This window comes from Hylobates moloch, unplaced genomic scaffold (genome assembly GCF_009828535.3).
Source record: "Hylobates moloch isolate HMO894 unplaced genomic scaffold, HMol_V3 SCAFFOLD_15, whole genome shotgun sequence".
Classification (NCBI taxonomy): Eukaryota; Metazoa; Chordata; class Mammalia; order Primates; family Hylobatidae; genus Hylobates; species Hylobates moloch.
The window spans coordinates 11,123,447-11,144,952 of NW_026652290.1; the positions used below are offsets into that span (position 1 = coordinate 11,123,447).

General features: G+C 42.9%; 1 protein-coding gene across 1 annotated transcript in view; it reads left to right on the forward strand.

Annotated features, from left to right (window-relative positions):
- Nucleotides 1-21,506, forward strand: part of PRKCA (protein kinase C alpha) — a 509,502-nt gene that overhangs the window by 330,422 nt on the left and 157,574 nt on the right. Inside the window, exons 4-5 of the mRNA XM_032178546.2 lie at nt 9,110-9,221; nt 14,903-15,031. Of these exons, the coding sequence (XP_032034437.1) occupies nt 9,110-9,221; nt 14,903-15,031 (241 nt within the window). The remainder of the gene's footprint in view (nt 1-9,109; nt 9,222-14,902; nt 15,032-21,506) is intronic.

A 21,506-nucleotide genomic window follows, 5' to 3' on the forward strand; every position in this document is an offset into this window, starting at 1 on the left:
TTTTTTTTTTTTTTTTTTTTTTTTTTTTTTTTTTTTTTTTTTGAGACAGGGTCTTGCTCTGTTACCCAGGCTGGAGTGCAGTGGCATGATCAGGGCTTACTGCACTCACCTCCTGGGCTCAAGCAATCCTCCCACCTCAGCCTCCTGAGTAGCTGGGACTAAAGGCATAGGCCACCACCCCCAGCTAATTTTTTTTTTTTTTAAGTAGAGATGAGGTCTCTTATGTTGCCCCAGCTAGTCTTGAACTCCTGAGCTCAAATGATCCTCCCAAAGTGCTTGTTTCTGTTTTTTACATAAAAGTCATTATATTTTATGTCTTGTGTTGTGGCTTGCTGTTTTCATTAGATAATATATCTTAGAGATCTGTCCATGATTTTACAGAAAGATCTAGCTCATTTGATTTAACTGCCATGGAGTATTCCATAGTATAAATATATTACAGTTTATTTAGCCATTGCCTTGCTGATAGAGATTTATCTAGAATTTTTAAAATAATTTATTGCTTCCCATTGAATGATTACAGCATCTTGCATAGCTGGGCAAAGGACTCATAAGAAACCTACTAGCAAAACCTGGTTTGACAGGTTCATCCAACTGTATAGATGAGTGTTATTCACCAGAATAAACTGAAGTGTTACATTGCAGATCAAAAATTAATGAGCGTCACCAAAAACGGAATTTCTTTCGCTCTTTCTTAGAAAAGGAAACATCCAACAAGACCAGTATGGTCAGAGGCCAAGCGCGATCCTAAGCCCAAGTGGAGAGTGGGCCAGGCAGACCCAGCAGCCTGAGAGGGGCATGGCAGCCTTGCTGAGTACATGATACACAATGTCATAATTACAGTGGTCCCCAAGTTACATGCAACCACCCTGATCGTATGACCTGGTTTTGGTAATACTCTCATGTTAACCCCAAAAATTTTAAATAGGTCTTTTTTTATATCATAGAGTTAAAAAAAAAAAAAACTGCTTCCTACTTCCCTAAATTTCTTAAGAAATTTAAGATCGCAGTAATGTTGCTAGATTTGCCCTTAAAGCAGTGTTTTGGGTGTTTCTCATATAGTCAGCATGTGGGTGACATTTAGACCCAAGCTTGGCTTACAAGCATGATTCATGAGAACACATCAGATGGTGACAGCAGAGAATTTCCCTTGGTACTTAGAGGGGAGCAGCTTCAAGGAGCCATACTGCTCTGGCTGCTGGAGGAAGTTGCACCGCAGAGCTTCTGTTGGTTAAAAACAGTGTTTTCTAGAAACCCTTAAAGCCTGAACCCCCAGCCCTCAATGACAGTCAGTTTGGTCCTTCAAGAGAAACCTATGGGGCATTTTGGAGGCATTCAAATATGGGTGGAAAATTGAAGCCAGGATGACCTCTAACCAAAACCCTGCCATTATTTTACTCATTGCATTAAAAGCACATGTGCAGTGATGTCAATTCAAATATGAACATACTCATTCAAAAAACATCATTGGTTGCCTGCCTCCTGGTGGGAAGGGAACATTAACTCCTCTAGAGATTTCACACTGCACATAGCTAGATTAGTCTCCAGCCTCAACTACTGCGTTTGCAGACTTACCTAGAATATGACTTCCAGATGGCTATAGACACAACAAGAATGTATCTAGGAAATGTGGCGCCCGGTCAGCATCTGAATTCTGCACAGTGTAGATCCATGTGTTTATTTTAACAAATTGCAAATGATAGTGGTAATGATGATGGTGATAAAGAGAGACTTTGGAAAATCTTGGTAGAAATGTTGAGAAATGTTTCCAAGGAAGACTAATTAAGTTGCTATATTATAAAACTAAGAAATGAGAAACAGGCCAGAGGATGCTTTCAATAGAATTTGAATTTTTCACTTGTCATTTTTTTTCTAAGAGATTTAGATTTGTGGGTTAGACTTTATTTGTGCCTATGAAAAGTGATTAGCTCAAAGCCTTCATTTTTTTCTCCCAACCACATATATGACAGAAGTGTCTGAGCTGTATTTTTCCTTCTTTCGTTATAATATAATGTCAGGCTTGTGACATATGACAGCAGGTTTCACACTCCACTTAATGACAGGCTGCCAGTTCCTGGAGAACTAAAAAGGAAGATTAACATGTATTTCACTAAAAAGGAAAATGTTATTAACTTGGTAATCGTGAAGACTTGGTGTGCACCAGATATTTCTTTGTGGCCCTAAGTCTAGCCAGACTTGCTGTAACTTATCTGTGGGATGACTCTATCTACAGCCCTTTGGTGCACAGTGATACAAGTGTGCTTTGTTAAGGATTTAGTAGTTGCTTTCATACACATTTACTGAAGGTCTACCATGTAGGAGATAAAATGATTTCAGAGGATACAAAGACAGACTTCTACATTCAGGTAGTTTTGCAGTTCAAGAGGAACCTATTAATGTCGCTTTCCTCTTTTTACCTTGGTTTCCAGGAAGCTCAGAGATAATGTTAATACTTAATCCTCAGTTCAGCAACATCCTTTAGGACCTCTCTTTCCTCCCTGTTAGACTGTCATGTCAGTCCTCTGTGTGTGGGAGGTGAGAGATAAATGATGAAAAATTAAAGGGGATGTAGACAGAATCATAATTATCATAAGTGGCAGAATATGTTAAGTGGCTTGCAAAAGACAGAAATAAAATGCTCTGGAAGGTCAGATGAAGGAGAGAAATTGTAACTGGTATTGACATCTGGAGACACTTCCTGGAGGAGGAAGGAGACTTTGATATTGACTTTTCAGCTGTTTCAGCATGTGGAGTCCTGGCAGGTGGAGGCAGCAGCCGAAATGAAGACAGCAGCCGAGATGAAGACACCCAGGGTGCCTGCCATCTGGGACTCACCGAAGAGAAAGATCAGATGTCCAGGTTTATAGATGTAGGAAAGGATCCTGAGGCTGCTCTGATCATTTGCATGATGAATTTGATGAATTTGGCAGCTATCAGGAGACCTACTCTTGGGCCAGTGGGGGCAGTTTATGCCCTGGTATTGTGGTGTTCACCTTATCTGTCCATCCGGGTCACAGGCATCACCTGGAAGCCACAAGCCTTACCCACCTTTCAATCCCTCATGGCCCAGGCCGGCACCACACTTTGCCTGAGCTCTCATTCAGCCTGTGCCTTGAAATGATTTTGTTTTGAAAAACGGGTCAGAAAGGTTTGGAAACAGCAGTGTGTTTCCTTTACTTAGAGAAAAGCATCCTAATTCTGCTTTTCAGATAAATCTTTAGACTCATCCTCCCACGACTCCTTAACATGAGATCAGGGGGTTATATATTTAATGAAGAAGTAACAGATGTTCCTTTGGTACTTGAGTTAATGTATTTCACCAGCCAATATTACTGTATTCCCTATTCAGTAAACAGTATATTTAATGCATATGTAGTACAGTAAATGCTCTTGCATTGGAATTATGCATGTAAAATCTGATGAAACCCTAAACTCTGTAGTTTACTTAATGGTATAGTAGCATTGTCCTGGGTTTGCAAATATGCCATGGTTATGTAAGATGTTATCACTGGGGAAGCTGGATGAAAAGTATGAAGGAACAGTCTGTACTATTTTTGCAAATTCTTGTGAGTCTTAAATTATTTCAAATTAAATAGCTTTAAAAAAAAGAATTAAAGAGATGATCTAGTCCAGTTGTTTTCAACTTTAATTTTAGCAGTGGTCCCTCTTCTGCTTTCTCCTGCCTCTATCCTCAGCATCCTTAGGCACCACCTGACATTTTAAAAATGCTGATCCCACCCAGTACATTTAGGCTCCAGATGAGGAAATCAGGGCCCACAGACGTAAAGTGCATCACTATTTAGAGGCTATTGATAGAAACACAGCGAGCCTGGGGAGTTTTTAGGACGAGTTGCTCTCTGCAGATCTTCATGACTCACAGCTCTGTCGCTAACACTGTGGTTTCTTTTGTCAGACTAGGTGAGATTAATTAGACTGGAAAAGAGTTTCCATGCTCCTGCATCCCATTGCTGCAGTGCAAGAAATGGCATCATCTATATAATTGAGATGGTGCAAGAGGTGGTTTGGGTTAGCAGACGGTTTCACAAAACACCACTCAGGGCGTTGGCCAAGAGGACTGGCTTGAAAGTCCAGGCATGGGGTGCAGAAGTCGGGAATGCGGGACCTAGGAGGAAGTCCCTTGACTTCTGCCAGCTTGGCCTTCACTCTGACCACCTATGAGGCCTGAGGGTGATTAACCCTGAGGATGGGGAGCCCTGTTCCTCCCCATCCAGGCCCAAGTCACTGAAGTATTTTGGGGAAACCCTGGGCACCTTGAAGTTTGCTCCTAAGGATAATGTAATAATAATAATAATTGCTTATATTTGTCTAAGGATTTTCAGGTTGCAAAGTCTTTCTCTTATATTCCCTAAGCTGAGTGTCACCCCTTGCCCATGACACGGGCAGATTGGTTTTATTTCTGCTTTATAAATAAATGACATGACTTTTCCAAGGTAAGAGTTTATGCCGGGACTGGGGTCAGAACACAGGTCTCCACAGTCCTGCTAAGTGCTCTTCTCGTAGGAGACTCTCTTGTTCTAAACAAAGATCTTGGTTATTGTAAAGCACCTGTGCACACTTGCTGATCAACAAACAGCTGGTGCTATTATTATTACTGTCATTGTTGTAATTCATAGGCAGGATCTTTGGCCACATGTAATTTTGGGGTGTGACAACTCCAAGACTTGCTGGTTCTCCAGACTTGGGCAGGAGGTAGAAGCGATGGTTTCCTCTCTTCCTACACCTCCAAACGGTGAGAGCCATATGGCTGTTGCATGAGTAAGCCTTAGGTTTTCCTGAAAAGTGAGTTGCCTGTGTGCCATGTCAATGGACATCTATGTGACAACCAACTGGTATGACAACTACCCTGGGGCTGCCTGGCACGCACATACTCCTGAGGGCTCCGTGCGAGCTGCCGTTCTTTATTTATTTAGTGCCATTTGTTGATGCCTCTTTTCTGCAGGGAAAACTGGTTCCTTCATTTCCCCTGGCATCTTCTGTGCCCTCCGCACTGTAGGACGCAACCTTTCCTGTCAACACAGGTACTTTTAATTGGTGCTGGCACCAGCCTACTCCCTGAACATTCTTCCTGATGTCCTGGGATCCTGGAAAAAGTGGTGGGCTTCCCTAATGGTGGAAGTCTAAGGCCATACTTCAGACCATGGACCCAACTACTGCTTTCTAGAAGAAATAACCTATCAAGGAAGATGTTGATGTTTCACACCCTGAGAGAGACATTTAGGAGGTAAACCACTGACGTGCCTCAAGGATATCATTAATCATCTACACATAGAGGTGCTAGGTACTCACCTCACACCTGTGACACACTTACTAAATATTTGTTGAATGACCTTCTAGAGCAGTGGTTTTCCAGTCTTTCGTGTGTCTGCCGACACGAGGATCACTGGCACAGGCTGTGAGGCCCCACCCCCAGAGTTTCTGACTGGGTTGGTCTGGGAAAGGACTAAATACTATGCCTTTCTAACAAGTTCCAGGTGATGTGACGCTGTGCGGGAACCATGCTTTGAAAACCCTTGTCCTAAAGCAGGGCTTGGCAAACTTTTCCTAAAAGGACCCAAATAGTAAATATTTTAGATTTTGTGGCCCACGCAGTCTCTGTCATAATTACTGAACTCTGCCATTGTAGCCAAAGAAAATACGTAAATAAAGGAGCATGTCTGTTTTCCAATAAAATTTTATTTACAAAAACAGGTGGTGGACTTATTTCCAAAAAAAAAAAATATATATATATATACACACACACACACACACACACACACACACATATGTGTATATATATATACGTGTATATATATATGTATATATACGTGTATATATATATATATATGTTGCAAATATAAAAATGGTGTTGTAAATATATTGAGAGCCAGATCCTCATTCTGGGTAGATCTCCAAAAGCTCTTATGATGGGACTCCAATGTTGGTCACATCGTAGGTCTGTGCTCTCTGAAGCAGCACAAATACAAAACTTGGAGTGAAACAGAGATGAGTGTTGTTCCTGTGCAAGGATGACGTGCAGATGTGTGAACCATTTCATATAAAAAAAAATCTGAGGTCTGATGTTCATCAACCATGTGATTTGGGGAAGGTCATTAACATCTCTGTAAAACAAGGATAATTACGCAGTAAAAACTAGGGGAAAATGCTTGCTTTTATAAGTTCTGGGTGGTGCAGACACGAGGGGTTTACTATTCTTTGTACTTCTCTGTATGATTGAACTATTTCAGAATTCTCAAATCTGTGTCTTTAAAAAGTAGTCGTAGGCCGGGTGCGGTGGCTCACGCCTGTAATCCCAGCACTTTGGGATGACAAGGCGGGCGGATCACAAGGTCAGGAGATCGAGACCATCCTGGCTAACAAGGTGAAACCCTGTCTCCACTAAAAATACAAAAAATTAGCCAGGCGTGGTAGTGGGTGCCTGTAGTACCAGCTACTCGGGAGGCTGAGGCAGGAGAATGGCGTGAACCTGGGAGGCAGAGCTTGCAGTGAGCAGAGATCATGCCACTGCACTCTAGCCTGGTCAACAGAGCAAGACTCTGTCTCAAAAAAAGAAAAAAAAAGTAGTCATAACAATCCTTTGGCATATATGTGGCTTAGGGTTTAGGTTCTATAGTCAACCAAAAGATAAATTACCTTATAGTCAGAATCACCTTTGGAATTCCCCGAAATCACCAGCACCAAGGCCCTCAGAAAGTCAGCAGCCAAGAATATTCTACTTTGTGTCACTTTGCGTTGGAGCAACCCTGAGAGAAAGGTTAATTCAAGCTTATTATGTCTACAGTAGATCTCTGGATCTCCTGCCCTTCCCCAAACCCTGCGCTTCTAAAGTCTTGCTTAATTCAGTGGATGGCCACACTGCCTGTACAGCTGCTCAGGCTGCAAAGAGTGATTCAAGAGGAAGAACTTAATAGGAATGAGTCCTGATAGGTACCTGTTGAATATGAAATTGTTTTATAGTTCCAATAGAACAGCAGAGTCTATGGCCATACCACCCTGAACATGCCTGATCGAAAGCTAAGCAGGGTCGGGTCCGGTTAGTACTTGGATGGGAGACAAATAGATCATCTGAGTAGAAGCTCAGGGCTCTACTATTATTTATTTATTTATTTATTTTTGAGATGGAGGCTTGCTCTGTCGCCCAGGCTGGAGTGCAGTGGCATAATCTCAGCTCACTGCAACCTCCACCTCCTGGGCTCAGGCGATTCTCCTGCCTCAGCCTCCCAAGTTGCTGGGATTACAGGCATGCGCCACCACGCCTGGGTAATTTTTGTATTTTTAGTAGAGACAGGGTATCACCATGTTGGCCAGGCTAGTCTCAAACTCCTAATCTCAGGTGATCTGCCTGCCTTGGCCTCCCAAAGTGCTGAGATTACAGGTGTGTGCCACCGTGCCTGGCCTACTTTTATATATTAATAAACAGAGGAGGCCGGGCACAGTGGCACATGCCTGTAATCCCAGCACTTTGGGAGGCCGAAGCAAGTAGATCACCTGATGTCAGGAGTTTGAGACCAGCCTGAGTAACATGGTGAAACCCCATCTCTACTAAAAATTAAAAAAAAAAAAAAAAAAAAAAAATTAGGTGTGGTGGCAGGCACCTGTCATCCCAGCTACTTGGGAGGCTGAGACAGGAGAATCGCTTGAATCTGGGAAGCAGAGGTTGCAGTGAGCCGAGATCGTGCCACTGCACTCCAGCCTGGGTGACAGAGTGAGACTTCGTCTCAAAAAATAATAATAATAAAATTGAACAAATAAATAAGCAGAGGCCCCAGAAGCAGAGGCGCTTGTCTGCACTACCTGCGTGGTACCTACCTACCCTGTGATATGGCACTCTTCTAAGCATTTTACAGACTGACTCGTTTTGTCCTTATTTATAGTAACCACAGAAGACAGATGCTGTTAATTTCCCAGCTTACAGATGAGGCAGAAAGGATAAGTAATTTGTCCAAGGCCATGCCTCTGGGTAGTAGCAGAGCTGGAACCTGAACCCAGACAGTGACTCCAGAGTCTACACTCTTTAACCACAATGGTCTTCTGTATACCATTTTTCTTCCCTATGCATAATCTGTGAGTTGAAGAACAAAAGCTTAAAAATCTAAAAGGTGTCTGGTTGCACCTTTGGTGGTCTATGTGGTATGCTAGAGAAGGTAATGAAATTGCAGTGGGCTATGGGGAAGCGTACTTTCAGTGCCTTTCCAATTTTCATCTGACTGTGCTGAGTTTCCCTGTAAAAAGCATAAAATACTTTGGAGATGGTACAGAAGCAGCAAAATGTACCTGTCAGTTTGGATGTAGATCTGATTTCGCAGTGTAGTGTATTTCTGGATACCCTGTCCAAGAGGAGATCTCCTGAATGATCCATTTAGGGTTGTTCCGTTCACTTCACAAACACACTGATTTTGTGTCTACTTGCGCCCCAGCCTGCGCTAGGCACTGGGGAGACAGAGATGCCAAGTTGTTTAAAACACTGTGCTTGTCCCCAAGGGCTTTGGTGACCATAGCTCCAGAAGTAATAGCTTTGGTGGAAACTGTGGTATGTGCAAATTTCACCCCATAAAGAGAGGAAACATAGGTATTCATTATATTAAAACATGATGCGGGCCAGGTGTGGTGGTTCATGCCTGTAATCCCAGCACTTTGGGAAGCTAAGGCTGGTGGATCACCTGAGGTCAGGAGTTCGAGACCAGCCTGGCCAACATGGTGAAACCCCATCTCTACTAAAAATACAAAAATACCCGCGTCGTGGCGGGTGCCTGTAATCCCAGTTACTCAGGAGGCTGAGGCAGGAGAATCGCTTGAACCCAGGAGGCGGAGGTTGCAGTGAGCTGAGATTGTGCCACTGCACTCCAGCCTGGGTGACGAGCAAGACTCTGTCTCAAAAAACAACAGTAAATATTTTAGATATTTATTAAATATCTAAATATTTAGTGGCGAAGTCACCACCACGCATTGTGTGACTCCAGAGAATGATGCACAGTCTGGTGTTATTGAACCTTGACTTGGGGCTGGGGACTGGTGGGGCCTGAGCTTGGCTTAATCTAAAAATGTGGTCCTTTCATGACTAAAATGAGCATTGTGCTTCTTCTCCTCCCAGGACCCCAGGAGCAAGCACAAGTTCAAAATCCACACTTACGGAAGCCCCACCTTCTGCGATCACTGTGGGTCACTGCTTTATGGACTTATCCATCAAGGAATGAAATGTGACAGTAAGTAAGTTTTCTTTTCCAGTTCATAGCGAGGCTCTGTAGCTCATGCTCAGGGTTTGCTGAGCAAGGAAGGCTCAGTAACTTTTCAACACCAACTCTTCAATAGAATTAGTTCAGATATATACCAGACTGACAAAGTGTAGATTCTTCCATTGTCAAAGTTCCAGTTTATTAAACTACTTGATTGCCTCATTATGAACCCCCAAAAAGCACTCGATTTATAAATGAGGTTGGTGGGTGCTGTCACTTTTTTTGTTTTGTTTTTTTAGTGGCAGAAGTCTTCAATCACTGTAAAATATAGCCTAGTCAAACCCCAAAGAAGACTCCCACCGCCAGGTCCACATTTGGTTATAGCTTCAAAATAAGCCAAGAAACCGTACTCATTATCTTCCTGTGTCTCTAATTAGTGGGTGGACTGTGGAAAAATCCAGTAGGCTCTTCTTAAAACTGAAACCAAAATGAACATAAAAACCAGAATAGCATCTTATTTAAGTTCACTGACCCTGCATATTTAGGGACAGATCAAATGTATATCAGCCCAGCTCAAAACACTGAGGACCACTGACAAGCAACACACCAGCCCTTTTCTGTTATTTTTTGTTATGTGTGTATCTCCATCAACTACCAGGAGGAAAGAAAAGCAACTATGAAGACTCTTTGCTTTGATCATTCTTTTATTTTTTTTTTTTGGAGACAGAGTCTTACTCTGTCACCCAGGCTGGAGTGCAGTGGCGTGATGTCGGCTCACTGCAAGCTCCACCTCCCGAGTTCACACCATTCTCCTGCCTCAGCCTCCCGAGTAGCTGGGACTACAGGCCCCCACCACCACACCCAGCTAATTTTTTGTATTTTTAGTAGAGATGGGGTTTCACTGTGTTAGCCAGGATAGTCTCAATCTCCTAACCTCGTGATCCGCCTGCCTTGGCCTCCCAAAATGCTGTGATTATAGGCGTGAGCCACCACACCCAACCTGCTTTGATCATTCTTTTTTTTTTTTTTTTTTTTTCAAAGTGCTGGGATTACAGGTGTGAGCCACCGTGCCCGGCCAGCATATTCCTGACTGTCATTATCATCAGTGTGAATTGTGCCTTTGTTACATTTAATATTTTTGGGCTTGAATTCTACTTTGATGTCTATCCCTGCACTATTTTTTAACAAATTGTATTTCCTTTTATTAGAATATTTTTATACTTATTATATTTAATTAAATTATTTGACCTTTTTTGGAGTTATAATTCTGTGACTTTTGACACATGTATAGATTTGTTACCACCACCATCATTACCACTATCAGGATAAGGAACAGTCCATTGCTTATGGCACCCCTTTACAGACACCTTCCTTTACCCCGGGCTGCCCCTGATGTGTTCTCCATCACTATAGTTTTGTCATTTCAAGAATGTCAGGTAAATAGAAATTTAATAGTGTACAACCTTTTGAGACTGGCTTCTCTCACTTAGCATAATGCCTTTGAAATTCACCTCAGTTGTTTCATATATCAATTGTTTGTTCCTTCACATTAGTAGTAGTATTCCACTGTATGATATATCACAGTTTATCTACTTACCTAATGAAGGATATTTGAGTTGTTTCCAGTTTTTGGTGATTTGAGTGGAGCTGTAAACATTTTTATACAAGTTTTGTGTGAACATTTCTCTAGGATAAATAACTAGGAGTGAGATTGATGTATCATATGCTAGTGTATGTTGAGCTTTATAAGAAACGTTTCCTAGCATGGTTGAACCATTTTCCATTCCTATCAGCAGTGTATGATTCTTCCAGTTGCTCTGTGTTGGCATTATCAGTTTTTTTTAAAAATACAGCTATTTTAATAGGTGCATATGGTAGCTCATCATGGTTTTAATTCATATTTCTCTAATGATGAATGAGGTTGAGCATCTTTTAATGTACTTACTTGTCTTTGGTGAAGTGTCTGTTCAAGTCTTTTGCCCATTTTTTAATTGGTCTTTTTTTATTGTGCCAAAATTTGTATAACATAAAATTTACCACTGTAACCATTTTAAGTGAACAATTCAGTGGCATAAAGAACATTCACAACATTGTATAACTATGCCACTATCTATTTCCAGAAAATTTTTATCATACCAAACAGAAACTTTGTGTTTATTAGGCAGTAACTCTTGATTCCTCCCTTCTTTTTTTTTTTTTTGAGACGGAGTCTCGCTCTGTCACCCAGGCTGGAGTGCAGTGGCGCAATCTGGGCTCACTGCAAGCTCCGCCTCCCGGGTTCACGCCATTCTCCTGCCTCAGCCTCTCCAAGTAGCTGAGACTACAGGCGCCCGCCACCACGCCCGGCTAATTTTTTGTATTTTTAGTAGAGACGGGGTTTCACTGTGGTCTCGATCTTCTGACCTTGTGATCCGCCCGCCTCGGCCTCCCAAAGTGCTGGGATTACAAGCATGAGCCACCGCGCCTGGCCTGATCATTCTTAAAGTATGAGATTCCTCAGGCTATGTTTAAATACAAGTTGATACCTTTAGGACATGAAAAGTTAATTGCCGAGCCTGTTTTTCTAATAGATCGGGAAGCATTGTGGAAATATCAGCCTATTGCCATTTGCTAATGACTACTGCCATTTGCTATGATGGCCAGAAGCTGGTATTTGTGTTTTTTTTGTTTTTGTTTTTTTTTTTTTTGAGATGGAGTCTGGCTCTGTCGCCCAGGCTGGAGTGCAGTGGCGCAATCTCGGCTCACTGCAAGCTCCGCCTCCTGGGTTCACGCCATTCTCCTGCCTCAGCCTCTCCGAGTAGCTGGGACTCCACCACGCCCGGCTAATTTTTTTTTTGTATTTTTGGTAGAGACGGGGTTTCACTGTGGTCTCGATCTCCTGACCTCGTGATCCGCCCGCCTCTGCCTCCCAAAGTGCTGGGATTACAATCGTGAGCCACCGCGCCCGGCCAGAAGCTGATATTTGTATCTTACATGGAGCAAACTGTAGAAAAAGGAACATAAACGAGCATTATAGAGTAGATGGAGTTTCTCAGGACACAGGGATTCTTCACGTTACAGAGTTGTACGGCGTCACAACCAAATGCAGTGTTTGTTTGCTTCAAGAATCCCTGGGATTTCCACCTGTAATCCCAGCACTTTGGGAGGCCTAGGCAGGAGGATCACCTGAGGTCAGGAGTTCAAGACCAGCCTGACCAACATAGTGAAACCCCGTCTCTACTAAAAATACAAAATTAGTCGGGTGGTGGTGGGCACCTGTAATCCCAGCTACTCAGGAGGCTGAGGCAGGAGAATTGCTTGAACCCGGCAGGCGGTGGTTGTGGTGAGCCAAGATTGTGCCATTGCACTCCAGCCTGGGCAAACAAAAGTGAAACTTGGTCTCAAAAAACTAGAAAAATAAAGAAACCCTGGCATTCCAAAGACATGGTTTTCAGGGGTTCTGCAAGGGCTTACAACTTAAGTGCATTTGTAAATATATTTTAACTACTTCAAAACTGGGAACAAAATAAATATTTGAATGTGTTACATACTCAACCTTCACTCCTTGGGCAGAACTTGCAATCAGGTTTCTCCTACAGCGTCCTCTTCACTGAAGAGTCGGCTGGGATAGGGAAGTATAGCATTAGACACTGTTCCTGTTTGTACTTAGTTTTCGTATGAATCAGGATTTTTGGATGCTGTACCACTTTAACAAAATGCAAAAATAAATGTGGAGGCTGGTCTGAGACATTAACTGGTTTCAAAGTTTTGTTTGTATCAGAGGGCTTTATTGGTGATCCTTGAATGTCTTTCTAATAAATAAATAGTATAAATTTGTGTTTGTTAGCTGAGTTTATGCTAATAAAATAACACTCATATGGTTTACATCATTAGATTTTGCTTTAGATTTTGTTTGCAAAATGGTTTCCTTACTAAAAATTTTTGAAAACCGCTGACCTGGACCAGTGCTTTTTGATCTGGTTTTGTTTTAAACTCTTTTTCTTTGGAATCTTAAGGCTTCTGTGGCTGCCGCCTGTGCTCCTTTCTGGAGACAGGAGGAAGACAAGCCGATAAGCCCCAGGACTGCAACCCCTACTGACCTTAACTTCTGCAGAGAAAAAGTCTCTTCCCATGCCCTTCCACCTTGTACAATTGCAATCCTAGATAGAGTTCCACTTGGGATGGGACAGGGCGTCGGGGGGCGGTTAGCAACAACAACTTGAGTGGGCCAACCTCTCATTTTGTAGAGTTGGAAATGAAATTAGAGCAAATCAGCTTCCCAAGATATACAGCAGAGACTGAAACATGGCCTAGTGCATTTTCACCTCCCGTGCCCTCCCCGTTGCCTGTGTGCTTTCCAGAGGCTCTGGCATTTACTGCCTTCACATTGCAAATTTTGCCCAGACGCTTAAAGACGTGACATGGTTAACACAAGCGATATTCATAACACAGCTTTTCAGGAGCCTTTATATTGGCTAAATTCGAGGTGTAGAATTTTGAACAGTTAGCCTTGGAAATAGAAGCCTAATAGCATCCACATTTGTGAATTAGCTAATTGTTCTTTCCTCAATATGTCCATCATTCTGCCGTCAGTGTTTAATCAGAGCAGTATACGTTATTCATGATGCATTTTCCAATTTACTTTATCGTGTTAAAATTAAACACTCAAAATGAAACGGAGAGGAAGACCCCACCTTGATGATTACAGAATAACCTTATTAGTGTCCTGGCAAGGATTTGTGAGGATTCCAGTGGCCTTCCCTCCTTCTGGAAGCCTAAAGGTACAAGGGTGATCGAGCTAGAACACCCACACACAGTCTTCTGTTTGTTTCCGGCACACAGGATTCTTTTCAGGGTTTCTTTGGTTCATTGCAATAATACTGATCTTTTTTTATCCTCCCCCTGTCTCACCCACGTAATGTCAGCTGTAAGGAATGGCTGATCATGCTAGGCGGGTATTTGTTTTACTTGGAATGATATTTAAATATTTGAAGACAGGTTTAAAATATCAAATACAGGTTCTTTGGGGAGAAAAACACAGGCAATGTACTTAAACCTTGTTGAAAATACAAGGTTAGCTGAGGAAAGGAAAATTTAATGAATTTTCTATACTCAATCCACAGATTTTCACTCTTTCTCAGTGGTAAGCCCAGAATGGCATAAAGAATTCATTAGCAAAAAGTCTTATGTTTAAGCTGGGTGCAGTGGTTCACATCCGTAGTCCCAGTGCTTTAGGAGGCCTAGGTGGGAGGACCACTTGAGCCCAGGAGTTCAAGGCTGCAGTGAGCTAGGATTATGCCACTGCACTCCAGCCTGAGAGACAAAAGGAGACCCTGGCTGAAGAAAAAAAAAAAATCCCGTGTTTAACATTTTCATATTATTTTGCCTCTGTGTACATAAAATATTAATTAAGCTGAGCTTTGTACATATTTACCTGTGTGAATTTTGTATACTGTTAAATATTGGAAACAACCACAGAAGGCCAAGCTGGGATATTTTGTTTCAGTGAAGACTGAGCAAATATGGTATGTGTATTTTAAGGATATTGTCACTCACATGAAGCCTGTGCTGTACAGGACATCTGCTAACAGTTCCTTATGTCACCAAAAACATTATAGCAAAGTATCGAGTTGGGGGTAACTCATTTTCACTTCTGCTCATGCACCAAAACACTGAGGAGCGGTGGTTGGAGTCCATATGCCCAGCTCACCCTCTCCTTTCTTGATTCGCAGCCTGCGATATGAACGTTCACAAGCAATGCGTCATCAATGTCCCCAGCCTCTGCGGAATGGATCACACAGAGAAGAGGGGGCGGATTTACCTAAAGGCTGAGGTTGCTGATGAAAAGCTCCATGTCACAGGTAAGGCTTGCTCATCCCGGAACAGCATTGTGGGCAGGCATTTGGATGAAAGTTACGCTGATATTAAGGCAGGGTGGGGGCTGGGCTGGATGCCCTGAGGTCTCTGGAGAGGCAGTCACCCTGGTGGAACCATCACTGTCTCAGAGTCCTCCAGCCCTCTGAGCCCACGGGTTAATACACCTCCCAGGAGATGGGTCTGTACACCCAAATTCCCAAATACTCAATGTCACACAAAGTCACAACCACTGTGTGGATTGGGCTATTCTGACAGCATGGCCCGTGTACTCTCCTCCCGGTGACAGGGGGTCAGGGGAGCCAATTAATCAAAATGCTGTTGGAGGGAATGGAACTAGAACAAGGGGAGGCGAATGGATGGATGACCCAGGTGTTTTGTGGCATTGGGCTGTGATGGCCCAATAAATCCACCTCAGCAATAGCAACAGCCATTGAGTGCTTTTGCTTCCTCTGTGTTAGGTATGGTGCTAGGAACTTCACATAGATTAATTATTTAGACCTGACACCTAGCTGGTTATTAGCCTCATTTTCCAGAAGAGGAAACAGAGGCACAGAGAGATCAATAACTTGCAGTGTTACAGTTAGTGAGGAGCTGGGATAGGAACGGAGGCATTTGACTCCAGATACTGTGCTTGTAATTACCACACCTCCTACAAACAGCCTGGCTATGGGACCAGAATTCCCTATCCACGGGCCTGGTTACTCCCTCCTCGGGGCTGTTTCTGGGTGGGTTCTGCCACAGCATGGCTTTTCCTTTGGTTTTCCCACCAAATCCACTTTTGGTTCATCGGCACACTCAGTCAAGTTATCCTGGAGTCTTATTGGCCTAGGACCCATCCTGTGTCCTCAAGATGACTTGAGTTCTCGGTACCATGACCCACTCCATGTTGGTATATGGTTCAACTCTCAGACATCAGCCTATTTCCTTGTACTTGGGGGTCCCTCAGGGACCAACTGTATACATTACTCTTGTTGACAAGGGCATTCATTTTCATTTGATCAGCAAGGTGTCTTCCATTTGTATCTAGGAATTTGAAGCTATCATAAACATGGAAAGACTGATGCTAATCTATTATGTTTAGATAACAGAAAGCATCATAGAAGAAGGGCTTAGGAGGATCTGTTTAAGAAAAAAGGGAAGGTGGGGGCTTCCGAAGAAAAGCTTACTTTTGGAAACATCCTCCGGTTTTTCCTTTGAAAGATACGCAAATGTTCTAACCAGGGCTGTCCCCTCAGGTAAGAACTCAGAGAAAACCAAAGGATTCCAAGGTATCGCTGGGAGAGGGTAACAGTGTGCCCCTGGATAACCTTGAAACCAGCTATAGCTGATGGTCAAAATGGAATTGGGAATGAAATCCCTATCATAGATACAGAATCCCTTCTGACTTTTTGTAGTTTTTAGAGAAATTCTTTTATTTTTCTCAAGACCATCCCTATTGTGCCATTGCCTTTGGGGCTGTGGTTGTCACCTGCATTTCTTTTTAATGGGCTGATGCTTTCCTTGGAATCCACTCTGCCCTTATCTGACAGCCAGGGCCCCTCTGACTGGGCACTGATGCTCACTGCCCAGAGGCAGATGGTGTTCCTCGGGGGCCATGAGCTAGGCCATGAGACCCCTCTGCAACATCACAGCCTTGCTCTTGTTTCTCTTTCCAACTAAGGCTTCCACATTGTCAAAACCATGTATGGGGGGAGCAGATTTTGCAGTCGAGGGGAAAATTACCATAAAACCTAGTCTCCATAGGTGGTAAGGGATCAAGGAGCATAAAGTAGAATGCCTATGGGCTAAACATTTCTATGCTTTTCTTACCTTTTCCTTCATTTCCAAAGCTACTGCTGTCACAATGGAATAGACACTACAGGTGAATATTCAGAGTTTAATTATGGGTTTACATGTGGATACCTTATGGCTCGCTGTAAGGCAAGAATGCCTGAAATGTTTAGCTGGCATTCATTGTGTTTCTAGATAAAGCAAAACATGCGCTCTGCATGCTGGACACACCCCGTGCCATCTTCTGTAATAAAGGCAGCAACCATATGGTACTGCCTGAACCTTCCAGTCTCTCCTATAAACCTCAAGAGCCTTGCAGATCTAAAACTGCACAGAGAGGCACAGATGCCCTGGCTAGGGTGGCACAGGTACACAGGTGGAAGAGAAACGTCAGGCTTCATCATGCTAGAGCTTACATCAGGCTAATTCCTCTACCATTGCCAAGAGTTGAACTTGACTCACAATTGTAGAATCAGCTTAAGGAACAAGACCTTTCACTGGGTTGGACGTCGACTTTTTACATGTGAAAGCCAGCCAGTATTACTTATGCCAACTATCTGGGCCAAGTCCCTTGAGAATTAGTTTAAAATTTTTTGTAGAGCTATAGCTCCACTCTAGGAATGTGAATTCAGCAAGTTTAATAATAATAATAATAAATGTCTTATTCCATTCAGGCCGCTATCTCAAAATACCTTAGACTGGGTTACTTATAAATAATAGGAATTTATGTATCACAATTCTGGAAGCTGGGAAGTTCAAGATCAAGGCCCCAGCAGATTCAGTGTCTGGTGAAGGCTCCGTCTCTGCTTCATAGATGGCACTTCTCACTGTGTCCTCACATGGCAGAAGGAAGGCAGGCTGTGTCCTCACATGGTGCAAGGAGTGATCTTGCTCCCTGTCATCTCTTTTATAAGGCTCTGCGTTTGGATGAAGGTTATCCCGAAAGGATTACTTCCCAAAGGCCCTACCTCTTAATACTATCACACCGGGAATCCAGCCTGAAGATATGAATTCAGACCACAGCAAATAGTAGCAGCAGCTCACAGCTATTCAGTGCTTCCTCCACAGGACCACTTTCTAAGTACTTTATGTACTAACTTTTATTCAAATCTGTGAAGAAGTTGACTTTATTATCCTTACTTTATAGATGAAGAAACGGAGACACAAGGAAATGAAGTGACTCACCCAGAGTCACACAGATGGTAAATTGGATGGCTAAATATTTAAATGGCAGATGCAGAGAGAAGATATTTTGATGACAGTATCCATAAGAATTGGAATCTATTTTTAAAGTACAGTTGTGTGTGTGAAGGGAATCCAATCTTAAGTATGGAAAGTCAGGCTCAAGGAAATAACTAAGTAGTAATTACATCTTTAACATTTTTAATTGAAAGTAATTTAAGATTTTCAGAAAAGTTGCACGCATAGTACAGAGTTCTCATACACCCTTCACCCAGCAACCCCCAATGTTAATGCGCTTGTATAAATATAGTACCTGATAAATTTATGAAAAATAGGTACTTACAGCCAGGTGCAGTGTCTCACACCTGTAATCCCAGCACTTTGGGAGGCCGAGGTGGGTGGATCGCTTGAGGTCAGGAGCTTGAGACCAGCCTGGCCAACATGGTAAAACCCCATCTCTACTAAAAATACAAAAAATTAGCCAAATGTGATGGCATGCGCATGTAGTCCCAGCTACTCAGGAGGAGGCTGAGGCAGGATAATCGCTTGAACCCGGGACGTGGAGGTTGCAATGAACCCGAGACTGTGCCACTGCACTCCAGCCTGGGCGACAGAGCGAGAGTCCATCTCAAAAAAACAAAAAACAAAAACAGAAAGAAAAAATAGGTACCCTCATTAGTTACTAGGAATTTTTTTAAAGAGCCAAATAGAAGACATCAGACTCATCTTATTTCAATATAAAAGGACCACAAGTGGTACTAAGCAGAGCCCCCTTGGGGCAGTGCTTGCCAATGATGGGTGGCACCCCCATGCCCATTATCTGCCTGCACCTTCTCCCAACCAAATAGTTCAGGCATGAGTTTGTCTTGAGAAATGTTTTCATACCAATAGCTACCATTTATTGAGTGCTTGCTCTATATTTATTGTTCATAAGCCTGGACCTTTATGCTCAGCATTTTATATTCATTGCTTCATTGACTCCCCAAACAATCCCATGAAGTAAATACTATTATTATCCTCCCTCTTGAAATGAGCAAAAGAGCTGAGAGAAAGGAAGGAAATGGCTCCAAGTTACAGGGTGGAAAGTGATGTAGTTGGCGCTGCAGCCCAGGCCTGGCTTCCACACCCTTGCTTTCAGTGCACAGGCTATGAATGTTTCAAGTCTCTCTTATTAGAGTCTCCTTTGGAACAAACAATAAACCCATAAATATTTGCTGAACCCACAATCAGCACCCCACAAGGTTCTTTGAGGTCACGGAGAGTCCAAACATGGGACTTAAAACCAGGGGAGAAAAGAGTAACACAAGAAGAGAATAAAGAACAACCCACATCCAAGTAAAATTAAGTGCCAGGTACATGGTGATGAAATAGCACACCCTTGGGAGGTGCTGAGGGTGGGGAAGGGGACAGAGAAGGAAGGACCCCGTGGAGAAACAGCCGACTGAATGCTGTAGGTATCTGAGAGGCAGAGCGGGAAGAAAGCTCCAATTGAGAGAGTCAGAGGGCTGTGGGAATTAGCCTGGTGGTGGCTTTCATGAGAACACAAATGTAAACCATAAGCCATCACGTGCAGAGTTTATGGTCCAAATGTGAGTGATTTCTCGAAAAATGCACTTAAACCTAAACTCTGAGCAGCTGTGTTAATTGCTAGGTTAGTTCAAACTGTGTCTTACCTGTGTAGAATCACTCAGGTTGAAGATAATTCCCAAAGTAACATAGAAACTCCCAACAGGAGCTCTGCTTCAGGATGGAAACCACCCTTTGCAGTCAGAGATGAGTTTTCTTTCTAGCTTGGTGGGGTATTTATGGGAAAGCCCTGAGCTTTGGTGGTGTATTTTTATTTTTTGCCTTTGGGCGGTGGTGCTGATGTTATCAAAATGGTGTTGGGTTTTTTTTTTTTTTCTTCTGATAGGAGATTGTAATAGGTTTTCTACACTCTAGTGTGTTTTGTAAATTTGGTTTATAGGAGTAGTAAAAAAAAAAATCCCTCATGGGAACCAATTTTCAATTTAATCTTGTAAGTAAATGGAAAAAATATCGCGTGCTTTAACAGCTGTTTCAGGAGCACGTCTCTCCCACAAATAGATTATTCTGAAGAAGAGTCTAATTTTCTCAACAACTTGAGGTTGTTAATTTGGTGTGGAGATTGAAGTTTTAAACTGAACTCTGGTCGGGGAGGGGAAGACTTCCTCCCAGCTCTTCCAGCCCAGACTCCTCCTGCCTACCTAGGGTCCTGCGCGATTCGATGTCTGTCACCCCTGCAGATACGGAGACTCACCCTCATCTTATTGTGATTAAAACAATGATATTCCCGCTGTGTGTTCTTCCACCTTATAATGGTGTATTTGCTACAGAATGAAGGAAATGAGCCTCAGCTTTGTATGATAATCGTTCATTTTTTTGCTTCACCCATTGATCATACGTTATTGAGCGTGTGTCCTGCTCTCTTCCCGGCACCAGGGATGCTAAGATGATTAAGACCTAGACCATGTCACAGACTGTGTGGTCTTTGGAGGAGAATTCAGGCGTGAAAAAGAATTGCCAGGTGCTGTACCTGCAGTGGGAGTTTGGGAGAAGGGGAGCCTCAATGGCCGTGGGGACGCAGCAGGTGACAGCTTCACATCGGAAGTGGCAGTGGAGCCGGGAGGATAGGGAAGGAAGGAGAGGGCATTCCAGGCAAAGATGCAGAGTGCGTTCAGGAAGCTCAGCACCATCTAAGATGTCAGGAATTTCAAGTGAGAGTTGGAGAGAGCTGGAGGGAAGTTTGTTTCTTTCCATTTTCAAAGTATGAGAGCTGCAATTATCAGTTTACCAGTTGCACAATCCTTAGGAGCCATGTCCCCAGGCTCTGAGTTAAATATTTCTTTTTAAAACAGGAAGATTTTAAGTTCCAGGTAGCTACGTTTTCAACAAGAACAGAGCGTCAGTCTCCTAGCCTGAACTCTACACATCACCCTGAGATTCACAGTGAGCAGAGACCTTCTCTGTCATTGCTGGGTAAGGAGATGCAGCAGGTAGCCCATCCTTTGCCTAAAAGCTTTGCACAGGTACCTTTTGCAGTGGCAGACAGGCTGTGGAATATAATAACTTGTTCGGGGCTGCCAGCAAGGAAATGCATCAAGCTCCTTATTTAAAGGAAAAGGTATTAGTTGGAAGTCATTTCTGTTCAATAAATCTTGGTTATGGGATTTGGATCCAGATCAGGAACGTAGATGGGGACACAGCAGATGTATCTGCTTCTTTGGGTTGGGATGGAAAGGATGCTGGCTAGAAACTGCTTATCCTCAGGGGCACCCAGAGTGTCCACTGCTGGTGATGCTGCATTTGACCACCTGGTTTGGTGTTCTCAGAGATATCTCCACTGCAAAGATATTTTTGTTGTTGTTGTTTGTAATTAATAAGGAATCTGGATGTCATACTTGATGACCAGCAACCTCCCACCTAATGGTTTTAGCTTTAATTATGTTATGTTATGTTATGTTATGTTATGTTATGTTATGTTATGTT